The 27,602-nt window shown below is 42.5% G+C and overlaps 1 protein-coding gene across 1 annotated transcript in view; it reads right to left on the bottom strand.

Annotated features, from left to right (window-relative positions):
- Positions 1-24,923: 24,923 nt before the first annotated feature.
- OGFOD3 (2-oxoglutarate and iron dependent oxygenase domain containing 3) overlaps positions 24,924-27,602 on the bottom strand; it is a 211,575-nt gene continuing 208,896 nt past the window's right edge. The window contains exon 9 of the mRNA XM_088468928.1: positions 24,924-27,003. Within this exon, the coding sequence (XP_088325054.1) occupies positions 26,867-27,003 (137 nt within the window). The 3' untranslated portion in view covers positions 24,924-26,866. The remainder of the gene's footprint in view (positions 27,004-27,602) is intronic.

The following is a 27,602-nucleotide window of genomic DNA, read 5'->3' as shown; positions in this document are numbered from 1 at the left end:
AACTGTTCCTCTCCCCTGTTTGGAGTGACAGTGACAGGGCCGGATTATAGGCAGGGCGACAGGGGCAGTATAGGGGGCCCCCACACACTGTCCCCAGCCACATCCTCCTGATAAACGTTTTTCTTTCTTAACAGAGCCGCCTGCCAAGACTCCGGTACAGTTCCCACTGGGCCTGTGCCTTTGGTGGCCAGCGGCCGCTCAGCCTGCCTTTCATTTACTGACCCCCCTCCCCGGGCTTCCGCTGCCACGATCGGAGATTAAGCTCCGATCGAGCAGCTATTTTTAAAAAAACATGGCCGACGGGGGAGCTGCTGCGCATGCCCAGCCGCAGCAGCTCCTCCCATAAGTCTTTGTGGAGCACAGAGTCATCGGACTGATGGCTCTGCCTCCAGATCCTCCTCGGCCCGCCACTACACCAGGGATCCCTGCACCCACTGCCCGGCTGCTTCAATGCCAGCCCCAGAGCACCTGCACTTTCTGGGGTACAACACAAGGTTGCAGAACTATTATGAGGTCAGTACCCCAAATCTTTAAACAAACAGGGTCTACACATTTCCTAGGCACCATGCTGGGGAACAACAAGTCTCAGCATGCCCAGCCACCCAAGACTTATGATGAGGTTGGCTATGACAATGAATAGGCTTCTGTAAAAGCACAAAGGTATCTACTGGCATCACACAGCGCCATAGACTATATTGGTATTGAGGAAGGCACAGACAGGGGAGCGGGTACTGGAAGCAGTTGATGCCAGGGCTGCCCCATACTTGCATTACCCACAATATACCACCCAGTGCAGCTTTAACCTGGGCACTGCACTGTGCTAGGGAACATAGGAAGGCATTACACCACGCCGCCAGCCTCCTGTGATATCAGAGTCACACTGGGCAGCAGCTGCAGCACAGACAGCACATACTTATATATGTATAGATATATAGATATATATATAGATATATATAGAACCAACAGTTCGGCACTCCCACAACTGTAGCACAGTCCACCGATGCCTTCTGGCACAATTTAAACCACTTAACTCCAAGCAAGCAGCGGCACTCAGTGTAATATCAACGGAAACAAACTTGTATTAGGTTACATCACAAACATGACTTCGTGTTTGTGATGCAACCTAATACAAGTTTGTTTCCATTGATATTACACCGAGTGCCGCTGCTTGCTTGGGGTTAAGTGGTATATATATATATATATATATATATAAAATAAAAAAAACACTTTTATTTATAGGGGCCCCCACACGTTTGTTGCCCAGGGACCCTCACAGACCTTAAGCCGGCCCTGGAAAGTGAGCTGCTAAGCGTCCGGGTCTGAATTGCACCCTGAGTCTGGAAGCAAAGGTATACAACGGCAGGATACTGGACACAGGAACAAGGGTTCAGGAGCAAGGAACTGCACAGCGTGCAGCGACCACGTGAACATCCACTATGCGCAGCAACTTAGTAATATCACCAGCAGGAACTGACTCGAATTCCTAATGAAGGGAGAGGTCTCCTGTGATTGGTCCATCAGGCTGAGGTCAGGTAACGAGACTTTCCAACAGATGAGTAGTTGCACATACCAGCCAGAGTCCAAGTAGCTAGAATAACAACTGAGAGCCAATTAGGCAGAGAGCCACAGCAGCACATGTAACAATGGCTTTACAATTGTGAAATTGCAGACAAATTGAACTGGACTGTTGCAGGGAATGACAAACAGGGATAATAATTAATAAAGTGGTCAGTGTTAATCATATTGTGGCATCCAATGTGCTCACTAGCCTGCGCCCTGTGGAGCAAAACACGCAAAGGCTCCAGTGCTGCGGTGTCTCTGTCTACATAACCTCACGGCGTTACTTTATCCGGTCCAATATTGCCTTGTCCCTGCCGTCCTTTTGGTTCCCGTGTGTGCAACCGTCCAGATTGTCAGTGTAAGACATTGTGCTGGTATCAGCGGGGAGCAGTAGCGCACGCAGCATAGGTAGGAGGGCGGCCCTGGGCCTATCACTCTTGTGCGAATTGCCATACTGATTTTTATACATGTTAAGAATACAAATTGCCAGGTTGATTCAGGTGCAGTTTCAGAAGCAGCAGGAAAACTCAATGGAAAGGAAATACTGCTACAAAGAAAACACAGGTGACTCTGGCAGACGAGAGTGCTGACATGGCAAAGCATTGGCTTTCAGGGCCTAGAAAACTTATTAAATATTAACCATACCTCTTTGCAAGTGTGCCTATGGAAATAAGGTGGGGAATACCTATTAATGGTCAGTGGTGAAGAGTGCAGAGGAGAGAGACATGAGGGAGGAGGAGGACCTCAGGTGCTGATTCAGCACAGATCGCAAGTCTGCGTTTGCACGCACCCGGCCGATGTTTACATTCTGCGCATGCATCGCAGTGCACGAACTGGCCGCTGCATTCAGGAAGCGATCACAGTGAGCATGCAGAGTCTTTACACAGTGATTGACAGGAAGTGTCTGTTTGGGGGTGGGCAGAGAAACGCGTTTGAACTAGGGATGTGCAGGCTCGGATAGGTTCGAGTTTGCACGTGGAGTTCGGATTTTTCCCTCCAAAAGAACGGAACTCAGAACGAGGCAAAACGTCATCTTACATGGACGAACATCATCATTCCTGGACTTTTGTCCAGGAATGATGATGTTCGTCCATGTAAGATGACGTTTTGCCTCGTTCTGAGTTCCGTTTTTTTGGAGGGAAAAATCCGAACTCCACGTGCAAACTCGAACCTATCCGAGCCTGCACATCCCTAGTTTGAACGCCATTACAGGGGCGTGCATAATTAAGCCCCTGCGTCGGCATACACAGCCTGAGTACTCACTGCGTGCAGGAAGTTTAGCAGTATGTGAGTGAAAGTCAGGTCAACCATTGTGCGTATGGGTCCGATGGTTCTCGATGTATTTGCTGTCTTGCTAACTAATGTGGATGTAAATAAAGGTAAGGGGCAGCTTTATGCAGTGATGGGCGTCTACATCTTGTGCTGCGGCGGCAGTGCAATCGCATTCATTTGCATAATTTTGCATCGGCCGGGTGCGTGTGAACGCAGGCTTGTGATCCGTGCTGAATCAGGCCCTCAGTCCCGGAACCATCATTTGCAGAAGTACCAAACTGTCAGTGTGAGAATACAGAGATGGGGATGCTGGATGCAGAGCAGAGAGATACTCATTGACTAAATTCAGATTCAGTATGCTCATGATTTTATTAACTCTTTATATGAAATCTAACACATGTTGTTTGTTTACTATATTTACAGCATTGCCCATTATAATGATAATTTCATGTTGGCTAAACATGTGCAACCCTTAACCTGGTATATTTACAGATGTGTGTCCTCATACACTGTGGCTTCAGTCATGCCTAATAGCCCCACTCGGTGTGCCAGATCCTGGGTGACTCAGCCCCGCCAAGCGTCTTTCTCGCTCAAAACGTGAGTGATAAGGGGGGTATCCACTACCAGATCTGAAAACGACTGCACGATTACAACACTGTAATCGTGCAGTCGTTTGTCAGTTGTGTGATGAGCCTGCACTGAATGAGCAGACGTTCAGTGCAGGGTCATCGATCATCTGGAAGCATGCTGAACCTGACGATACTGTCAGGTTGACCAGCATGTTGGAGAGATCATAGATGTCTAAAAGACCAGCGGGCACACGCATCGCTGGTCGTTTTAGACACTTCTGCAAATGATTTGCAAACGATTTGCAAACGATTGAACGATCAAACTTAATCGTGTAGTGGATACCCTCCTTTATTCTCATAAATAAGACAACTGGGAGCAACAAAACCACTTTTGCTATATTGAACTAATCAATTTGATGTGTAACATTTCTACTTCTGTGTGTGACTAAGGGTGGTATCCAATTAGCCCCGAACATTTTATTTGGGCACTAATTGATCCCCAAAATAATAGGATATATCTCACGAAAACATATAGGGTCTGCGATAAGCTCACAGACCTATTCGTTTTCGCCTTTTTTGAGGGGGAAAAAGGCACTTATTGTGGATTCTTTTTCGGGACACATTTTCGGGACACTTTAGCGCTGCTAATTGGATACCACCCTAAGTCTGAATTTGTGTACAAAGTGCTTTGATGCAGCAGCTGTGTAATTTTTGCACGACATAATTAATGTAGGTTAAAGTTGCAGCCCAGCCTCTCTAATACACTTTCTGTGATGTTTGCTGCATTTGTGATTCAAATAAGATGTAAAATTTAAAGAAAAGCTACACCTCTCAGAGTGTCTCAGTCATGCCGGGTGTCTTGCACCGGAATGGGATTGAAATACCGGCGGCTGTTTATCTTAACCCTCCTCTCTCCCCCACCTAACCCTAACTCTCCCTTGGTGGTGCCTAACCCTAAAACTCCGGGAGTGGTGCCTAACCCTAAGTCCTCCCCCGGGGGTGCTAACTTACCTCATCCCCGTCGGCCCAGCTACGCATGCGTGACCCGAGGTTGCGCATGTATACAGCCACCAGGGTGTCCGTGTGCGGTGATGATGCCATGTTTCAGGCACTTGTCCATGTGCTGGATGATGTCATGCATAGCGTCTGCTTGTGCATCCATAGGTTTATTTACTAAGTTTCAGCTTGTAAAACCTGACACTTTTGGTCGTGTTCATGTCATGCCTGATATTTAAAAGGGCAGTACTTTCACTAGCCATGTCTTGCTAGTAAAATCACTTAAATAAATATTGGCCATGAACTAGGGGTGGGCGGGTTCGGTTCTACTCGGTTCCGTTCGGTTTTAAAAACCGAATCCTATTGGCTATCCAATACTCGTGACAGCTGATAGCCAATAAGATTCGGTTTTTAAATCCGAACGGAACCGAGTAGAACCGAATCCGCTCAGCCCTACCATGAACACAAACAAAACTTAGTAAATAAACCCCATGAATTTTATTTAGTCTGTACAGAGCTCCAGGATAGCTGCAGCCATATCAGTAGGATGTGCAGTTTGGATAGCTAAGGTACAGTAAGTGACCTAGCAGACTTTTGGGGAGGTGGCACATAACCTTTTTGAAGTAACCACTGCCAGCTCCACAGACCCCTGCCCATTTGCTGTTTTTACAGCTAGGTTGCCCAAAATGAGCTCAAGGCATGGGATAATACCAAACACTAGAACACATTCTTCTCTTAAGTAAATCTAACATTTCTGCCAGATTTTGGGCTTGATTGACAGGTTGACACAATGTCAATTTCGGACATAGTGGAGTAGAGCGCAGTGAGGATTTATTCGGAAAGTAAGTGACAGGGAGTCAGCGTTTGGGGGAGGTAACGGGGTGTGGCTTAAAAAATGCAGGTGGGTCTGCATGTGCCCTAGTGAGCCTCTGCAAGTTCGTACGTAGCTTGAGAGGTCCCGGCATCCCAGGTGAGATGGACATTCTGAGACAGCATAGGGTTGTTTACATATTCGATGTGTTCCCGATGTTTCATCTTTTGTATGCCAACTGCGTTTGGGCCGGCCACTCCCCCCCATCACCACCCACAAACGGCACTTCTTGTGAATCACTCTGCGATGGGTCTGCGTGGTCACTGCGATTGCAGTCCCGATCACAGTGGTCGGTTCGCGCACACGCACTGCGATGCATACGCATGCACAGTACGCAACAATCGGCCGATTGCATGTGTATAAGCAACTACGATCCAAGCTGAATCAAGCCCTTAGTCCAAACTTAAAATCAGGCCCTCTACAATATTTATTCGCCAGTGTGTTTGGTACAGGATCATTGAATACTTCACTGATTTCAAACCCCCCACCCCACCCAGACTTAATCAGTGGTGGTGAGTACTCTGACACTACAGCCATGGCCAAAAGTTTTGAGAATGACACAAGTATTGGTATTCACAAAGTTTGCTGCTTCAGGGGTCTATTTACTAAGCAGTGTTAGGAGAGAGTGGAAAGTGATAAGAAAGTAATAAGGTGTCAGCCAATCAGCTCCCAACTGTCATGTTTCAAACACAGCCTGTGAGATGACAGTTGGGAGCTGATTGGCTGGCACCTTATCACTTTTCACTCTGTCTCCTAACACTGCTTAGTAAAAAGACCCTTCTGTGTTTTAGACATTTTTGTCAGATGTTCCTATGGTATACTGACGTAAAATTACAAGCATTTCATAAGTGTCAAAGGCTTTTATTGACAAGTTTATGCAAAGAGTCAATATTTGCAGTGCTGACCCTCGTTTTTCAAGACCTCTGCAATTTGCCCTGGCATGCTGTCACTCAACTTCTGGGCCACATACTGACTGATGACCGCCCATTCTTGCCTAATCAATGCCTGGAGTTTGTCAGAATTTGTGAGTTTTTGTTTGTCCACCCGCCTCTTGAGGATTGACCACAAGTTCTCAATGGGATTAAGGTCTGGGGAGTTTCCTGGCCATGGACCCAACATTTTGATGTTTTGTTCCCAGAGCCACTTTTGCCTTATGGAAAGGTACTCCATCATGCTGGAAAAGTCATTGATCATCACCAAACTGTTCTTCGATGGCTAGGAGAAGTTGGATTGAGGTTCTTGGTACATATTTGGCCAAAGATGTTTACCCACCTACCACATCAAGGTGAACCTCATCAGGTGGGTCCCTAATATCCTTAATACTGACACATTGTATAAATTTATCTAGGACTTACCTGTAATAGCACCCATTACATGTGTGTACTGTAATGCACAGGACCCATACTAATTAAAATCACCTGGGGCAGGTAGGAGGAGTGCTAGCGTGTATTTAAGGTACGCTTGTTGGTGTTAGCACTAAGACTACCTCCCCCAGGTGATTTTAATTAGTAGGCATCCTGTGCATTGCAGTACACACATGTAATGGGCGCTATTACAGGTAAGGCCTAGATAAATTTATACAATGTGTCAGTATTAGGGATGTTAGGGACCCACCTGATGAGGTTCACCTTGATGTGGTAGGTGGTATCGATTGCTACCTATCTACACGCTCCAAAATTGTCGCTGTTTAGCGTTATGAGTCGCACAAGAAATAATTACTTTCTGACTTGGATTGTGGTTCCAAAGCACAAAAAGTTATTATTCAATATAAAAACAGATAGTTACACGCTGTGATCTAAATACAATTAGCGCAAATTATACAGACACAAGGTACAGTCGTTATATACGCACGCGCTCTGGACCCAGATCCCGGCATCAAAGATGAAACCTTCGTCAACAGCAAAGCAAGAAGACTGGCATCTAGTTTCAGAGAGCACACATATATACTCTTACAGAGATAGGAACAATAACAACAGTTTGGCATGATTCCATTGGTTCTTCTTCCTGGTTCTTCTGTTACAGTACAGTTCATAGGTCAGTTCGTATGGTCACAATCCAGCCTCCAACAGCTCTTTGTGTAAAATTTTTGTGAGAAATGTATTTTGTCTTTATGACAAATATTTGTTTAAATTTGTTTTTCATTTCTTTTATCTGTGTTATTTATTCTGATCTGGCAAATAAAACGTATTTAAAAAAAAAAAAATTACCACAGGCTATAGATGATACCTGTAGATCAGCAACAATGTGTCCACCGCTTCCTAGCTGTATCCATGTTAGTACCCAAGAGCAACATATAGCGGGGAGAATTGGGGATTCATAAACACAAGCAGCGGGATCTCACCACAGCTGTGTAACTCCCTGTCGGGCTCCACAGAACTTGGTCAATTAAGTATATTTTGATGTAATTGGCAACCAGCATGGAGGTCTTGGACTTCTGGATACAATGCAGTTCGATGGCTCTCTGCCCGGCTCCACAAGTGGAAATTTCACCACAAATGTCACAGAGCTTGAAAAGTGGTGCTAGGGATCTTCTTACCATATGAACAAGTGGTAAGCGCGGCCGCAACTTGGAAAAAGTCCCCACACTGGAGAGCAGGGTGGCTAGCACTAGAAAGAGGAAGCACTTCAAATGAAATCCGGTATATCAGCACAGGGCAGCAACACGTTTTGTCCCTATCCTGGGACTTTTTCAAGCTGAATGCCCATAGTATAGGTCTCTATCTTAAATACGGAGCGTTGTAGATCCAATCAGTCCTTAATTGGAAACCATATATTCAGGTAGCATACAAATTTAAAAGGCAGAGGAAAACTTTGCCTCACACAAGATATCCAATAAATTAACCATATATATATATATATATATATAGATAGATATATGTATATATATATGTGTGTGTGTGTGTATGCATCTAGCAAAAACCAAATAACCATGATCATACTAGATTATAGTCATCAAATAAAAATAACCATAATCAAAATAACTACAGTATACGATGAAGTGAAATAAATGACTAAAAAATATTAAAATATCAAACTTCTGGAGGAGCATTAATCAACATGTAGTCCCTATCTTCTCATTTGTAGTGTACATATTTAGCTAGATCTATAATTCTAAATTAATATACATACAAAATATTTATTCATTATTTATATATTTTTTGTTTTATTAAAATGTATTTATTGTAATTTTGAAGACAAAATAAAATTAGTACATTATTAGGTGTATTTCATTATTAATTTTATTAGATGATCAGAATTACCTGATTCAAAGAGACAAAAACAGAAGCAAAAAGCAAAATAAATAGATGGAAACTCACTCAAAAAAATAATGATAAATTAAAAAATTAAAAAATAATAAATAATAGAATTATAAAAAATAAACTCATACGTACAGTACATACAAAAATAAAAATAAAATAAACAAGGCATACAAAAAATACACACAAGAAACCACAAACGTACCAAATCATCCAAAACCAAATTACATACAACACACCTATAAAACATAAAAGAACCACACAAACTCATACATATACCACAAATACACATGGGTACACCCACATGTCTGTGTCAACACTCACCTCATATAGTCACATGCTAATAATATACAAATTCCCACAATAAGAAGGGAAAATAACTAGAATTAGACATAACTGATAGCTAAAATAATTAGAATCAGAATATAACTGAGAATAGGAAATGAAATAAGGACGATACAATTGGTCATAAAAAATAATTAATATAGTATAAAGGTAACCAGTGATGGACATCAGTGAAAGGAATTCAATAAGAGGGAATTGACTGATGACGGGAGAGAGATGACTGATGCTGAAAATGAAGTGGGTGAAAAGGGGAGAGCAAGGAGGTGGGTGGGGGACGTTGTGTGCCATCCAGTGACCGGACAGATCTATAGCCCTGATTGATCACTGAAATACAACATGTTGGACAACCTGATTTAGTGATCACTTTTTCATCAGAATCGTGAATCGGTAAACCCCATACATTGCCCATTTATTGGGACATTAATCTACAAAACGCGTAACTGCCCCAGATTATAACTGATGTATGGAGGCCTTAAGGCTCAAGTAAAGTCAGTTGGCCTAATTCAGAGGTGCACACAGTTCATGCGCGCCAATTTCTCATGGATTTGCAAGTGCGAAAATATATAAATGTCAGATTGAGAATTCCTCTTGTGAACTTCCGTGCAACGGACTGAGCAAACCCTGCTACACACTGCTTTGCATACCTGAGCAACGATATGCATCGGAACGATATATTGTACGATACATCGTATAGTGTGTACCCAGCTTTGGACAATCTTCCTGCAGCCTGAGCTCAGGGGTCTGCGGCTTCCCTCTCTCCCCCAGCCACATGAGATCACTTACAAGTCTGAGCTCACTGCAGCCCTGCCTGCCCAGCAACAGTGATGGGCTATCGTCAGGAATCCCCATCCCCTACTTCTGGTTTTTCTTTTTGCAGGACTGTGAATCAGGTCTAAATAAGTATTATTTGCATAATTTGATTATTAAAAAAATAATAATAATTTTGGGGAAATTTTGGGAAATATTAGCTAGTTAACTGGTTAAAGAAAACCAAGAAGAGAGACGTGCTGAATCATCCATGTAAACTAGATCTTAATTGGTCTGGAAGACAGAGTTAAGTCCTAATTGTAATCATTAGGCTCTTTAGTTTAGACATGAAAACCAAACAGTCACAAAGGCTGAATATCTCAGTGGTGTCAAATTTGCGGCCCTCCAGCTGCAGTGGAACTACATATCCCAGCATGCACTGCCACAGTTTTGCTATTAGGGCATGCTAAAACGGTGGCAAGGTATGCTGGGATATGTAGTCCCACAGCAGCTGGATGGCCACGAGTTTGACACCCCATCCTATCCTAATACTCTATCACCTCTTCACAGCAGGTCTCTTAATGTGCTATTGAATATTAAAAGAAAAATAAGTCAGTTTAAATGATGTCCTTTTACATCTTACACATTTTCCTTACTGATGAGATTACATGATTATTTCAAAGTTTTCTTCATAAACAGAAAAGCTGTTGATGTAATTGATGACCTTGGTAATAACCGAGGATATGAGAAATGAATGTCTCACACAAAAAACAAGTTCAAGGAATTAATTTGCCAAGTGTAATAAATTATTTGACTAATGAGCAACCAGGCATTCAAAGAAAACTGATTAGAATCTAGAGAGAGAGAGAGAGAGAGCACTCATCAATTAATGGGAAAGAAAGTTAAATTTAATTTATCTTGAATTAACATTTCGGTACTTCCCACACACCTAGAGATATAGCTTAGTAAAACAGCATAGCGGGCAGGAATCAAAAGTCACATGCAGGGGCATAACCAGAATTTCATGGGCCCCATAGCAACATTTTGAAGGGGCCCTCACCCTAATACTTCTAGTGAGGCACCTCTATCCCCAGCAGTTGTTAATGTTATGAATAGTTCACAATATGCGTAGTGCTGCCAGTACACATTATGCCACAGAGTGCCCTTATTCAAATTATGCCATACAGTGTCTCCAGAACATATTATGCCACATTGAAGTGTCCCCAGCCCATAATATGTCACATTGTAGAGGTCAAATCATATTATGCTACATTGTAATGCACCCAGTTTACATTATGCCACATTATAGTGGGGTCAGTTCATATTATGCCACATTATATTGATCCCAGTACATATTATACCACACTATTGCCCCCAGTTCATATTATGCCACAATATAGTGGCCCCAGTTCATATTATGCCACATTGTATTGCCCCCAGTTCATAATATGCCACATTGTAATGCCCCCAGTTCATGTTATACCACATTATAGTGGCTTAGTTCATATTATGCTGCTCTGTAGTGCTCACAGTCATATAGTGCAACATTACAGTGCCTCCAATTCTGATTATGCCACATTACAGTGCTCCTCACCAATATAATATCCACTACACACGTCACTCACTGACAATGAAATGTCACCCCATTCAAGCCATCAAACAGGCCGGACCCAATTGCCATGGCTGGCTCTAGGGGTGTTCGACCAGTGCGGTCGCACAGGGGTGCCACCTGTAGAGGGCAGCACCCCTCCCCGACATCACGATTTCAGCGGGACAGTATTGTCCCGCTGTTCCACCCGCGGGCCGAAGTGGCCCGCGGGTGGTCAAATCGGGAGGCCGGACCCCTGGAGAGTGAATGGATGCCGTGCGCATGCACACGGCAACCATTCACTGAAGGGAGAGGGCTGGGGGAAGCCTAGCCAGTGACGGAGTGCTGGGCTTTACCCCCAGCCTAACATTATTTGGAGGCATGCCATGCTGGCACGCCTCCAAATGATGTCACACAGGGAGCATGGCCTATGGTAATTAGGCCATGCCCCCAAATTCGGTCACGAGCGAGGTTAGGGCGCTCTCTCAAGAGCCGGCACAGGGTGCTCAGAACCATGGAGCCGGCCCTGCCAATCGCTTAGCAGGCAATTCTTGGAACTTGGTAAACAACTACAGTAAATGTCCTGGTTCGGGCCCTCTTAAACCCTGGGCCCCATAGCAATGCCACCACTTACACCCACTGTAACCCATGGTCACTTGGTTCTACACTGGAACGCATAGGATCAGCAAGCCCCATGAGAAAATAGCTATCCAATGCACATTGACAGCTTTGCATAATACAGGATGAACATCCAAAGGATCAGTGACATGTTTTGTAAAGACGCTCATGTTTTACATTTATCAAAAATAAATTTAGGCCATAACATGGGTGGTTTAAAACATCTAACATTGCTAGTGTATTGTATATCAGGTAATCTAATTTCTATCATTGCTGCAGAATATCTCATTCTGAACTATTTGCATAGTGTATTGTATATCAGGTAATCTAATTTCTATCATTGCTGCAGAATATCTCATTCTGTACTATTTGCATAGTGTATTGTATATTAGGTAATCTAATTTCTATCATTTCTGCAGAATATCTCATTCTGAACTATTTGCATAGTGTATTGTATATCAGGTAATCTAATTTCTATCATTGCTGCAGAATATCTCATTCTGTACTATTTGCATAGTGTATTGTATATTAGGTAATCTAATTTCCATCATTTCTGCAGAATATCTCATTCTGTACTATTTGCATAGTGTATTGTATATCAGGTAATCTAATTTCCATCATTTCTGCAGAATATCTCATTCTGTACTATTTGCATAGTGTATTGTATATCAGGTAATCTAATTTCCATCATTTCTGCAGAATATCTCATTCTGTACTATTTGCATAGTGTATTGTATATTAGGTAATCTAATTTCCATCATTTCTGCAGAATATCTCATTCTGTACTATTTGCATAGTGTATTGTATATCAGGTAATCTAATTTCCATCATTTCTGCAGAATATCTCATTCTGTACTATTTGCATAGTGTATTGTATATTAGGTAATCTAATTTCCATCATTTCTGCAGAATATCTCATTCTGAACTATTTGCATAGTGTATTGTATATCAGGTAATCTAATTTCTATCATTGCTGCAGAATATCTCATTCTGTACTATTTGCATAGTGTATTGTATATTCGGTAATCTAATTTCCATCATTTCTGCAGAATATCTCATTCTGTACTATTTGCATAGTGTATTGTATATTAGGTAATCTAATTTCCATCATTTCTGCAGAATATCTCATTCTGAACTATTTGCATAGTGTATTGTATATTAGGTAATCTAATTTCCATCATTTCTGCAGAATATCTCATTCTGTACTATTTGCATAGTGTATTGTATATCAGGTAATCTAATTTCCATCATTTCTGCAGAATATCTCATTCTGTACTATTTGCATAGTGTATTGTATATTAGGTAATCTAATTTCCATCATTTCTGCAGAATATCTCATTCTGTACTATTTGCATAGTGTATTGTATATTAGGTAATCTAATTTCCATCATTTCTGCAGAATATCTCATTCTGTACTATTTGCATAGTGTATTGTATATCAGGTAATCTAATTTCCATCATTTCTGCAGAATATCTCATTCTGTACTATTTGCATAGTGTATTGTATATTAGGTAATCTAATTTCTATCATTGCTGCAGAATATCTCATTTTGAATGATTTGCATAGTGTATTGTATATTAGGTAATCTAATTTCCATCATTTCTGCAGAATATCTCATTCTGTACTATTTGCATAGTGTATTGTATATTAGGTAATCTAATTTCTATCATTGCTGCAGAATATCTCATTTTGAATGATTTGCATAGTGTATTGTATATTAGGTAATCTAATTTCCATCATTTCTGCAGAATATCTCATTCTGTACTATTTGCATAGTGTATTGTATATTAGGTAATCTAATTTCTATCATTGCTGCAGAATATCTCATTTTGAATGATTTGCATAGTGTATTGTATATTAGGTAATCTAATTTCTATCATTGCTGCAGAATATCTCATTTTGAATGATTTGCATAGTGTATTGTATATCATTATCAGGTAATCTAAAGTCCAACATTTCTGCAGAATATCTCATTCTGAACTATTTGCACAGTGTATATATAACTAGACCTAGTTCTTCTTAGCTTTATGGTATTCCTTGTTTGTTTGTATTAGGAAATTTATTGTTAGCCATATTAGTGGGAGGGTATTGGGGGTCACTATTTAAGTTACATTTTAGGCTGCAGGCCTTTGGCTGCTGGTGCATAATATTTATAAGTGCATAATTTAAAAGGGCACTTTACATTTCTAACCAAATTTTGGTGTTTAAATAGAAGGAGAATACTCTAGTTAAACAGAAGGAGAACACTAACTTCAAACCATTCTAAAAACAGACCATTTGGACAAAGTATAATCAAGAAATGTAAGTTCACAATCTCTTCACTACAAGCAGCTGCTGTCTGCATAACCTGGACATTCATCACTGGACTCTGGGCCCGATTCAGACCCGCTCGATAGGTTGTGTTCACACGTAGCTTGCTGATGTTTGCAATCTGCGCATACGATGCAGTGCGCATGCATGAACCAGTCGATGCGATTGCGAAGCGATCACCCATTGCACATAGATGCCTCGCTAGATTGAGTGACAGGACGAGCCGTTTGTGGGTGGTGACAGGGGTTGGTCGATGGAAACGGGGGTGTGGTGGTGCGAATGTAGGCGCATCTGAATGCCGTTTCAGAGGGGTGCATAATTAAGACTCTGCATCAGCATACACGTCACATGGCTGAATTACACACTGAAGCACTCGCAGTGCTTGTGGTATGGTATGGTCAGCCACAAGTTCTGCGTATAGGTCTGATGTTACTCGATGTTACCCTGGAGATGACGTGTGTTACTAACGGAAAGTGGGCGTCTTAAGACAGGCTGGTGGGCGTCTAAACCCGCGATCGCACGCCAAGGCATAGTGGGCGTGCTAATGCCTTGGCGTGCGATCGTGGGATTTGCATACTTTGGCAGCTGATGTCTGCATGCGAACGCATCTAGTGAGCGGGTCTGAATCGGGCCCTCTGTTTGCTCACTATAAAAACTTAAGATTTTACTTGCTAATATTTGTGCTGGCTCTCTGGTTTCAAACACCTCAAAGCACACTGTATTCTGTGCCAATTTCAGTTTATCTCTTAGCAATAATGTCTTCCTACCTTAGTTCTTTTTGAAGCCTATCATCTATCTTCTAACACAGTTTACTTTAATACTCAATTTCTTCCCCATTAAATCTCCTTTTTTCCTCAGATCAAAAATAAACTTTTGTAATTGTGCGGACACCTTTTCCTCCACTGTACTTTTACTTGCTTCTCTGCAATCTCCAGCACTTTCTCTCACATACATTCTTTTTCCTACATCTAGTTTTCCTCCTCTTATTCAACTCAACCACACCATGACCATGTGTTCCACTTCCCCCTTCACTCATTGTCTACCTAATCCTCTGGTCTGCCCCCTTCTTTTCCCCCTTGTCTCCTCCACCTCCTCCTTCCTTTATCTCCCCTCATCTGTCTGCCTTTCTCCCTCTCCTCTCCATTCTCTTCTACCCCTCCTTGGTCCTACTACGCCACCGCTAAATCCTCCTCCAAACCTCCTCTCCATGTTACGCCACCCGACCTCCATCCACATCTCATTAAACTCCCTCCCTGCCCACCGCCTACAGATTCCCATCCCAGCACTGGTGCTCGCACAATCTCTCTACTACATTCATCTGGGTAACCCAAATTAATCTCCCCTTTTCGTTACAGCATCCCTGATAATCTCATTCACATCTCTCCCACAAACACTGTCCCTCTATCCTGTGCCCTCTAGAATGCCAGATCATTCTGTAATAAACTCGTTCCCACCCATGACATTTTCATCTCCAACTCCTTGCCCCTCCTAGCCATCACTGAAACCTGGATTTCACCCTCTGACACCACTTCCCCTGCAGCTCTCTCCTCTGGAGGCCTCACCTTCTCCACACCCCTCGGCCCCTGGGTTGCCATGGTGGTGGTGTGGGGGTCCTTCTATCCCCAGGTTACTCCTACCAACTCCTACCCTCTGAACCATCTCTTACTTTCTCTACATTTGAGGTTCATGCTATACGCCTCTTCCAACCAGGACACCTGCTAGTATAAGGAAGCAAATTCCTTGACAACTTTGCTTCCTGGCTCCCTCACTTTCTCTCTTCTGACCTTTCCTCCATTATCCTAGGTGACTTCAATATTCCAATTGACATCCCCCCAGAATCCTCTGCCTCCAAACTCCTTATCCTTACATTTTATTTTTGTCTCTCCCAATGGACCTCCTCACCCTCCCATGTGAGTGGACATTTGCTTGAACTGGTCTTCACTCACCGTTGTGATATTTCTGATTACTCAAATTCCCCATTCCCCCTCTCTGACCATCACCTTCTCTCTTTTAACCTATCCCTCTCTCCTTCCCCTCCTCTACCTCCTAAGGCCACCATCACTAAGCATAACATTGAGGCTATTGACACTGTTTCTTTTTCTTCCCTGCTTGACTCACTTCTCTCCCCTATCCTCTCTATCTTCTGCCCTGAACAAGCCGCTTCCCTAAACAATGCCTCCTTTACTTCTGGTCTGGGCTCCAGCGATCACTACTCACCCTTGCAGATCCACACCTCAACACATTCCAAATGCACCAGATACCTGCAAAAGTGTTCATGAACCGCTGAGCAACAGTGGAGAAGATCACGCTCTAAAGCAGATTTTCTCCATTTCAAATTTATGCTCTCATCAGTGCTGCCCTTTCCCTCTCTAAACAGTCATATTTCAAGAACCACATCTCCTTCCAGTCCTCAAATCCCCAGCATCTTTTCACAACCTTCAACTCCCTCCTCTGCCCACCCCCTCCTCATCTCCCCAACTTGCTCTCTGCCCTTGACTTTGCTATCTACTTTACATCTAAAATTGATTCCATACATCAGGACATTATATCCCACCAGTCCCGCAGCTGTCCACCTCCTCCTTTCCCGGATCACCCCTCCCCATCCATTTTACCGACTCTGACATCCTTCTCCCCTGTATCTGGAGAGGAAGTCATGGCCCTCATCCGGTCCCCCACTCCCACTTTGACCATATGTTATCATCTTGCCCACCTCCTCAATTCTCCCCCACTCATCTGGCACTGTCCCTTCTGCATTCAAACATGCCCTTGTCTACCCCATTCTTAAAAAAACTTGATCCTAACACTCTCTCCAACTACCGTCCCATCTCTCTCCTCCCTTCCCTTTTGCCTCCAAACTCCTTGAGCATGTTGTTTACAACTGCCTTACCAACTTTCTTTCCTCCCACTGCCTCCCTGACCCTTTTCAGTTTGGCTTCCATTCTCTCCACTCCACTGAAACTGCCCTCACAAATGTCAGCAATTACCTCCTTGCTGCTAAATCAAAAGGCCACTACTCTCTGCTCATTCTCCTTGATCCCCTCTGCTGCTTTCAACACTGTGGACCACCCTCTCTTGCTGCAAATCCTTTACTCCCTTGGTCTACGTGACACTGCCCTCTCCTGACTATCCTCCTACCTCTTTGACCGATCCTTCTCTGTCTCCTCTCATGACTCCTCTTCACCCCCCACAGCCTCTTACAGTAGGTGTTCCCCAAAGTTCTGTTCTTGGACTGGCCCACTACTTCATTAAAGCCTTCCAGCTCTCATCTTGACTTGCTGCTACATGCTCCTTCCTCCCTGTCTATCCCATCTGTGTCACACCTGTTTGTTTGCCCCTTCCCTTTAGAATGCAAGCTCTTACGAGCAGGGCCCTCTACCCTCTTGTGCTTCCCCTTACTTTATTTTAATCTACTTCTTACTCCCCACTAGGGCACCTGACATTTGGTTACTTATGCTCTGTTGCTTATCTGGGTGTTATGGTTGCTTATGTAGCATTGTATATTAACCTTGTCCTCGTCCTGTACTGTAAGTCACTGACCAACCTATTTGTTTATGTACTTTGTAAGGCACTGCGGAACACTTGTGGCGCCATATAAATGATAATAAAATAATAATTGCTACAAACAGTAAGTAGTATAAAATGCATAGTGGTATGAAACACACATAAATTCCAGAAGAGAAGTCTTTTCATGCAGTAAAACTCACTTGCTGCCTGCAAAGTACTTTCCCTTGTTGTGGGGATTCCCTTAATTAACAAACCCCCAAAGTGTGTGACATACGGTCAATTTCTCCCTACAATGAGATTTGTTACTTGTAAGAGCTCCTGGAACAATAATGTATTTAATTAGCTATTCTCTATTTTGTTATTGAGCTTAGGCCTGTAATATATAACACTGGTTGCCAATTTAAACTTAATTGACGTAGAAATAAAAAGAACTGAAAAAATTGTGCTGGGTTATGTGCGCTTTGAAAGCCACCTCACATTGCATGCTGTTGTGAAGAGGTGGCCAAGTATGGCCAAGACAACACTTACCTGTCCCTGAAGTCGATGAGGGATGTCCAGGAATCTGTGGAGCAGGAGTTCGGGACTGGATTCTCGATGAGTGGTGACATTGCGAGATTCAAGCTCCACCAATGGATGAACGCTGTTTTAAACTTTGGCACCAACCCTGATCCAATTGTGGTTTAGTCAGCCAATCAGGAGCTTCCGCAGGGAGCCAATGGATCTGGGCATTAATCCCAAGTCATTGAACATGTGTTTCCCCCCATTACTTTGGACAGTAGGCCCATGGCCACTGAAGCCCATAATAGGGTGAGGAGGGCTTTCCGGTGCCCACGTAATAAGTTTTGATGTCTAGCCAAATTCCTGTTTTCCCACCAAAAATATATCCCCTTAAAAGGGCATAAAGCCCTATATTCTGTTATTCTTGATTCTGCTTTTTCCTTTAAGTAGTAGTATAAGGACCTAATTGGAGAAAGGAGCTGGCCAGATTTATGTAAGCAGGAAGCAGGGCAGGTGCTAGAGAGTTCAGTGCCCCCCTGCACACTATAAATTTGCGCCCTCATATAGTTAGCATTCACACATTTCTAATGCATGTACATATGGCTCCATTGGTGAAGTATGAGGTGCCCGTTTTTATATACCAGGTATGACTGCAATTTAAATTTATAAGTATGTGAAGTAGCTTCACATAGTGAGAATTCATTGCGCCGGCCCTGGCAGGAAGGACTTAAAGTGACAGAATTGTGATATTTTCTGTGATTACATTGTTTGAGGTTTTCTTTGTTATTGTATCCATGCTAGTTAAATATAAGGATACATAACAAGTGTATATGTTGTTTCTTTGTTATTACACTACATTAGGCCTGTGATTTGAGCACCCTGTTTCATGTAGATAGGCTAAGTAGTCCTGTGACACACTTTAGTTTAGTGTAGGCTCCTGCACAGTGGCATTTGTTGTCTCCTTACAGGGATCTGTGATAGAGCAGGCGGTGACAAGAGTAACCCCATTAAGAACCTTCAGTGACTGTATTGTCCTTTGCTGTCTCTCTTTTCTTCTGGGTGAGAGTGGGCCTTACACCCCAGTCTTGGGTCCTGGTTTTCCACCTAGCACATTAGTACTGATACGTAAAAAATATGGGAACAGAGGTCAAAAGCGTCAATGATGATTTTCAACTTAATCCCGTATTAAATGCCTGTGTAGAGACTGATAAGGTTTTGCGGTCGACACAGAGGAGGGACGGTACTCGCACATTGTCCTTCCTTCTAGACATCCTTGGTTGTGTCCTGCACCTTGCCTTTCTGTACAAGTCAATTCCGGGACCCATTCCCTGGAGCAGAGCTGAGCACCCTAGAAGGACCCCTCCTCCAGCCCCTTTACACAGTGTTTAGCCCCAATCAAAGAGAGGTTTAGAGACCTCAACTGCATGTGATATGTGGTGGTTTTCAAACAGCTAAACCTCATCCAGTTTAGATTAAACTGCTGGGGGGAAAAAAAGGGATTTTTTTTTTCTGAATAGCTAACTTGCATAAAGGAAGTACAAGGAAGCACAACAGACATATAAATAATGATACAATTTGTAAACATGGTGTATAAATGTGGCGTTACCTTAGATGACCATAAACAACATATGCAAATAAAACAAAACTTTTTTCTTGCGTGGCAGTTTTTTATATAATGTGACAAGAAATCACATATACCGGATAAAAGTCCAACACTCTTTATTACCAGCACAGGCAGGTTACACCTTCATACAGTAGACTTGCAATTCAGGTTATTTAGGCAGTTCTCCAAACAGTATATGTTAAAGCAGTACAGGTTCACATCATCTAATAGTTGCACAGGAATAGTCAGCATGTCAGCATAGCAGCAGCAGCAGCAGCAACAGTTCATATCACAGGAACAGTGGCCCTGACATCCCACACCCCCTTCTGGATGCTAGTCACCATCAGAAGCACACATTCTTAAAGGCTGATTACAGGTGCAGTTTAATTAGATGACAACTCATTGAGGCAATACCTGAATGGCAATACTCGGGATGTAGTTTGGAAGCCGACGGTCTAAATCCCGACCGCCGGCTTCCAGACGTTCTAATCCCGGCGTGGTACTAATGACTTTCCGACGCCCGGCATCCCGATCGAAGTGATGCCGGGCGCGGACAGCCGTGGGGGGGGTTAGGTTTAGGGCTCCCGGAGGGGATTTAGGGTTAGCCACCCCCCGGGAGGTTAGGGTTAGGCTAGGGGAAGGGAGGATTAGGCACCCCCCCGGGGGACAGGTTTAGGCGCCGGGGAAGGGGGCGTTAGGTTTAGGCACTTGTAAGGGGGATTAGGGTTAAGCACTTGGGGGGGAGGTTAGGGTTAGGCACCCTTAAGGGAGGGTTAGGGGGAGAATTAGATTAGCGATACTTACCTTAGGGACGATCGGGATTTTCACCCTTGCTGGGCTGCCGCTGTCGGGATTTGAACATGCATCCGGCGGTAATACCTGCTGCTTTTACTTTGCCAAACATGGTATTTCTGAACATTCCACATTCACTTCATGTGGAATTATGCTGACCCTGCCACAATATCCATATTCGCAAGTAAATACATACAGTATATGGCCCCGATTTAATAACGAGTTTTATCACCAAAACGAGTGATAAATGTCACTGTGTATGATAAATGGTGCTCCAGCCAATCAGCTCCCAACTGTCATTTTTCTAACAGTTGACAGTTGGGAGCTGATTGGCTGGAGCACCATTTATCATACACAGTGAAATTTATCACTCGTTTTGGTGATACAACTCGTTAGTAAATGAGGCCCTAATTATGATAACCTTAGACATCTGTGGTGTGACCAAGGTTCCAGTAGTATTCCAGCTCTAACCAAAGCATGCCATAGGCTGGTCTAAAAAAGCTTTGAGGAAGAGACCATTTGGAGTATTTGAAACACGTTGGCCAATTGGAGGACAAGCAGGAGTCTCTTTTACCTCAGACTAGAGCAGTTCCAGGCTGGGGAGGCTCTGGAGACTCTTATATACATACAGTATGCCTACTGACTGCTTGTTTGTTTTTTTTCGGGTAATATCACCTTCCTACTGTACTGGTGTTATGTATATGATTTTGGACATTTCTTGGTTCTAGTCACAACCAGATATATGTTTTTAATGTCAATTACTATGTTTTGTGAAAATTAAAACACACATTTTATCTTCATACCTTTCATGCTGCATTGTTTAGTCCATGCTGTGGCATACTTTGGTGAGAGGCAGTAAAGCTGGTATGCCACTGGTACCTTGGTCACAACTGTTCACAATTATAAGTCTAAGCAAAAATTCAGCTCTGATGAGGGAATGAACTAGGTAGGAAAGGAAGTCTGCTCCTTTTACGATGCAGAAAAAAAGAGACTTGGAAAGTACCAGAATGCTTTGTCTACTGCATGTGGAAACCCTGGTCATCAACTTAGAGCAGGAGGGCACCTCAAGATTTGCAGCCAGCATTGAAGATCAATTTGAGAACACAGGTGTAAGTAGTACAGCTTCCCTGAGTAAACACTGTTCAATGCCAGCAGCCTGGATGCTCCTGACACTCTGGTACGTTTCTCCTCTCTCTTACAATTTTGAATAATTGTTGTTATGTTTATAATCAGTATATGTCCCTAGGGCCGGATTCAATTAGCCGCGGAAACCTGAGATCGGCAAAAAGTGCGATGTTTTCGCCTCACTCGCGTGTTTTGAAGCAAAGTTTTCGCATGCTTACACAATGCGCGCTCCTGCTTTTCGCCCTATTCAATTGTAAAACAGGCGAAAACGCATATTGGCGAATGCAGCGAATAGCGGAACTGGTGAAAAGGTCAGTTTTTTTAAGGGGAAATCAGTCTGTACCCCCAATAAAACCTAACTCACCCAGGGAATCAATATAGAAGTGTATTATTAGCCATAATAAAAGTAATTAGGGATCTTATTTGGAGTCAGAGGGTTGTTATATGCATATTTGTATGAGTGTGGAAAAATTATATTAAGCAATGTCTTATATGAAAAAATAATTGCTGTAGTTAAATTGGGGGTACATGTAACTGGATACTAGGGTACTAGGATATTTTGGGGTTTGTAAAGTGCAGAATAATTAAAAAAATAAATAAATACTGCTGCAGCCTCCTGCAATTCTAAAAACACATGTCCCATCCATACAGCACCCCAAAATACCTGTCTCAGTACTTGAGCCCAATTTTCAAACACTTTTTGCATTTTCACCCCAAAAATAGCATGGCTTTTTTAGGGGGCATCTATTATTCTTTTTTTGCCTAATTAGTCATTAGCGGGGTGGCCAAAGGGTTCTAAACCAAGTCCCCACTTTTTTATTCAAAAATAGGGATTTTGCACTTCTTTTCTCCTGCCTTTGGGTGGAGAAACTTTCTCGCCTGTTATTGCCTATGGGGATTTCTCCTAGGCAAAAACGTCCTGATGCAGAAGAGCACTTAGCTTTTTTATTTTGTATTTAAAAATGGTCCCATCAAATTTTGGGTACTTGAAAATGTGTACTAGCATATTTTTAAGTCCCTAAACTATTTTTATTTTAAATTCTGCAAAAATGCACCTGCACTACTCTGTGCAATGAAGAAAACACCTGCCGCATATAAGGGAACCCCTGTGGATTTAATTTGTCTATTTTAGAAGTGGTTTTTAGTTTTGTTTTTTTTTTCACACACCCCCCCCCCCCACAAAAAAACACTCTTTTTTTGGGGTGTCCCGATTTCTTTTTTTTTTTACTTTTTTTGCACATTTCGTTTTAAGGGGGCATTTCCAAGGGTGCAGGCTATTTTTTTAAAGCCTGCACCCCTAAACTGCATTTTTTTGACCAGCTAAAGGTGATTGAAAAATTATCCCTGTTTTTTTTTAAATAACTTTTCATACTATCTACGAAAAAAAATGGGGATTTTCGGGAAATATGTCTGGGACCCCCCTAAAGATGTCCAGACATACTGGATCACTATGGATCCCCCATTTTTGCATGCTGAAGGAAGTCGGGGTTTGTAATAGCCACGGCAGGTGCATTTTTGCGGCTATGAAGAAGGGGTGAAGAACAGCACTTAGATTTTTTTTTGGGGGGGGAGAAAATAACTATTCCTATCAAATTTGGGGTACATGAAAATGGGGGTAAGCATTTTTTTAAGTCCATAAAGTTATTTTTTAAATTCTGCAAAAATGCACCTGTTGCTTGTCCCCACAAGAAAACATCTGCCGCATCCATGGGGACCCGACCTGCATTAATTTAGATAGTTTGGCACTTTGTTCCCCTATTTTTTTTTTAACCCCAAAATTAAACTTAATTTTTTTGGGGTGTCCCGATAATTTTTGGGGTCACACAAGCCGGCCGCCGCAGATGAGAGAAAGAGGCCAGGAAATCTCTGTCAGCTGTTGGAGATCCTGGTCTCTTCCCTTACCCCCAATGGCGGGGACACGCCTCCATTTTGGGAAATGGATACCGTTGTTTCCCCCTCCCCGCCCACAAACGGCAGCAGTCTGCTGCCTGACTGCGTGCAGAATCGCAGACCTGTTCTGCACATGCGGAGGGCGGGTCCGGCACATGGGCAGATTCCCGACCAATCCCGGGATTTCGGGAAGGATTTAAGAATGTCATTCACACAAATTACATTTAAGAACTTATTTAAAACATGGTCAGTTTCTAGTAGTCTAGCATAGATTACTGTAATGCTAACACCATTTACTAATTGAACAGAAAAGTGAATTCTAAAGAAATATTTTGATTTCAAAGAGTAGCTAAACCCCAGCTGCTGTATTGACCTTAAACACTACAAAGTACAAACCAACAACTAGCGCACACTGTAAAGAAAAGACAGGAAGCATACAGTAGGTGATGGCCGTCCCTACAATGTCTATTCTCACATAAATCAGCTATGACGTCTGTAGACGGTCCTCATATCCTTGGCACAGAGGGAAAAAAAGACTTGAATGACTTTCAAAATAAACCTTTGTTTGTGACAGCAAAGAAATTATATATTTAAGAGAAAAAAATATATATTTTTCCACTTTTATTTGTATTGTAGCTTACAGAAGACATGAAATCACAGAACATAATCGTATTCTTCTAAAGGAATGGCAGGACAAACAATGGTACAAGCTGATGAGATGACATCCCTGACCCCGGATAAATGACATCTGCTTCATTATGAGATGCAAGAAAATAATTCACAATGTTACAATTTTTTATTTCAAACTTAATATGGGCCTACCTATGACATATCGTATTCTTTCATAGACTATACTAACTGCAAACAAACTGTTTCAGCAGCATTTAAAGAAGAACTGTAGGTAAATATTTTTCAGTGGGTGTTTCTTGCTAGGGACTGCTATGACGTGCACTACAATTCTTCTTGTCCTAATGTTGATAACTGGTATAAGGAGTAGCTCAGTGAGAATGGGTCTGAAATCCCAGCAGTCAGGATGCCTGCTGTCAATATACCAATAGCGGGTTTGGGTATGATATCCCAGCTGTCGGGATTCTGCTGTTCAGAATACCGACAGCGGCATCCCGACAGCCAGAATACCGACACCCATTGGAACAGAAGGTAAGTTTTTCCCTACCCTAACCCTCCCCGATCCCTAAACCTAACCCCCCCTTCCTAGTGCCTAAACCTCACCTCCCCATCCCCGCACCCTAAATGTAAGACCCCCTCCCTGGTGCCTAAACCTTACCTCCCCCCCTAGTGCCTAAACCTAACCTCCCCCTCCCTGCACCCTAATCCTATCCCTCCCTCCCGGTGCCTAACCCTCCCCCTAATGCCTAAACCTAACCCTGCTACCTAACAATACGCCCCCCATGCACCCCGATACTTACCATTCAGGATGCCGACGGTTGGGATACTGGTGCCGGGATCCCAACCTGTCAGGATTTCAGTGCCGGTATTTAGACTGTCGGCATCCCGGACGACCTAGCCCTCCCCCCCCCCGTGCGGCTTAGACCTAACAAGCCCTCTATACTTACGTTCGGCATCCAGGCTGTTGGGATTCCGGCTTCGGCATGTCACCTACTGTCGGTATCCCGGCGCCAGTCTTTTGGCCGGGTAGTGGCATTCCGGCGCCGGGGTTTCGGCAGCCAGGATGCCGCTTGTAGGTATATTAACTGTATCCCGTTCAGTGATATGTTAATTTTACTGGCACATGTGGTGATTGGACCCAACTCTGTCCAATCTGAAGATCTGTTAGAAGCAGCGATACTTGAATTGTAATTGCCCGCCTTTGTCATAGTCATAACAAGCTGTTGAGAGGGGAGTTGAATCACAGAGACCCTGACATGGGAAGGAGTGGGCAATCTAGATAATTATAACATTTTAACTGGAGTTCTGCTTAAAATCAATTTCAAGGAGGATTATAGTCAAAATACATTTTAATCTTTTTTTTATTAAGTGAAATAGGTCTGGTAATTAATGTAATTAAAAAGAGGAATGCAGTGCTGATTATACTTCTTGCAGAATATTAACGTCACCAGTTTATAGCATAGTAGCACAGTACCATTGTTGCTGGCTTGGTGCTGCTTTCTCAGTTATGGTTTACAGAATGTGACACCTACAGGTTATTTAAAAGTACTGTACAACACTTATGTTTTTTTCAAGTTTAGTGCATAACCTGAGTCACATACGAAAAACATAAATATATATCTGCAGTTAATAAATATAAATGTCTATACACCATGGACAGACTAAAGGATATGTTTAGTGCTGCCAACTAAAGAATACATTGACAATGAAATGTTAGATTAATTGAACAATGTAAGCAATTTAACAGTTAGAATAAATCAATAAACTGACTTGGTTAGCTCACATTCCTTGTAGTCAGTCTCTCTCTACCATTCTGTATCACTGAGCTGGGGTTGGGAAGAATCTAATGTGGGAGCAGCTAGTAAAGAGGTACATAAGATTTGAGTGACCTATGTCAGCCACAAATATAATAATCCAGCTAGCTTCCACCACAATGAGAGAAGACACCAACATTGGGTCACTGAGGCAGGGCAGTAAGCTCCGTTAGCTACAAGTAGCAAATGGACATGACAAACATTATTTGCCATAAAAAAAAAAACTACTAACAATTTCTTCTTAAATTTTCTTTATAATTTTCGCTGTGCTAGATTTCATTTTCAGTTTTGTGGCTGGTCTTCTTTAGAATGAGATTGATTCTTTAGAGAGAGTGCCAATAGCCATGAATCTCTCTATATAACATTTACATTTCAAGTCTGTGAAAACATAAAATCAGTATGTAGTTATGTAATAATATATGCTAAATCCCATGGAATTACATTTTTGTAGGTGGTGTTTGGCAACAAGAAATCTAACAATTAGAGCATGAAAAACATACCACAAAACATATTGGCCAGTGGGATCTTTAGTTCTGATTGGATCATTCCCACTACAGCAATGTTCTTATAGCTAGTTTGTGCAAAATTGCAAAAGCACAGAAGACTTTAATCCATTTAATGAAGAACTGCTTCACAAAATTGTACTGTGTGTGTATGCTATTGATTTTGTCCAAAACTAGTTTCATCAGCAACATAGTGGATGAGTAGAGGCTGGCTGGGAAGTAAAGTCCAGACAGGGTCCTGCAGAAGATGCCTGAGATGTTATATTGTACCCAAATAAGATCTTTGTTACTGTGATATGTCCAGGTAAAGTTTATGTCATACAATCAAGAGTGGCCATGAGGTTATGTAAATCAAGGTTAGAGCTATGAATCAGTGTTAAATCCAAGTAGGGTCCTTGATACTGTAGTCTGGATTGCAGGTAAAGGAGATGGTTATAGCATATCTGGTGCCCCAGCTCACTTTTTCCACATAATGTAAATTCTCAGATCCAGATGTGAAGAAAGAAAGACGGCCTGGAATAAAGGATAGGGGATTTAATGTATCTGTTCTGTAATCTAGCTGGGTTTCTATCACCATTATTCTGCCAATAATAACACATAGATCAAATCCTACAATTAACAAATTTTACAATCCACAAACAAAAAAAACAGACATTTTGGGGGCAATCCAATTGTTTGTGAATGGTGCGATGTGCAGTTGCCACGGTGTAAAAACGCCGGAACGGCACCTTGCACCCTTTGCAGCCTGCTCCGAGCCTGAATTTGCATAATTTTGCTCGGAGCCCTATCAAGTGTGGCTCGCATCCACAAGATCATCGCAGACCATTGGACTGAGCCCTTAATCACAGTAACTAGTCCACTAGAGGCTTTTCCCAATCCCTGTGATAAATGTTAACCAATAAATATTCCATATAATAAACAGTGCTAATGATCAATACAGACTTTACAATCAAAATAAAGGAATAGTTCAGCTGTCAAAAGGGGATGTAGTTATGAGACCGGCGGCCGCGATGCAGCCGGTCTCAATACCGACATCCAAATCCCGACAAGGGACTTAAGATAGGCATCAAAATACCAACACCTATCTGAATCCCGACGCCAGAATGCCAGTC

This window comes from Taudactylus pleione, unplaced genomic scaffold (assembly GCF_031769625.1).
Source record: "Taudactylus pleione unplaced genomic scaffold, aTauple2 ptg000012l, whole genome shotgun sequence".
Classification (NCBI taxonomy): Eukaryota; Metazoa; Chordata; class Amphibia; order Anura; family Myobatrachidae; genus Taudactylus; species Taudactylus pleione.
The sequence above is the reverse complement of the archived record's forward strand: the minus strand, read 5'-3'. Positions and strand labels throughout refer to the sequence as shown.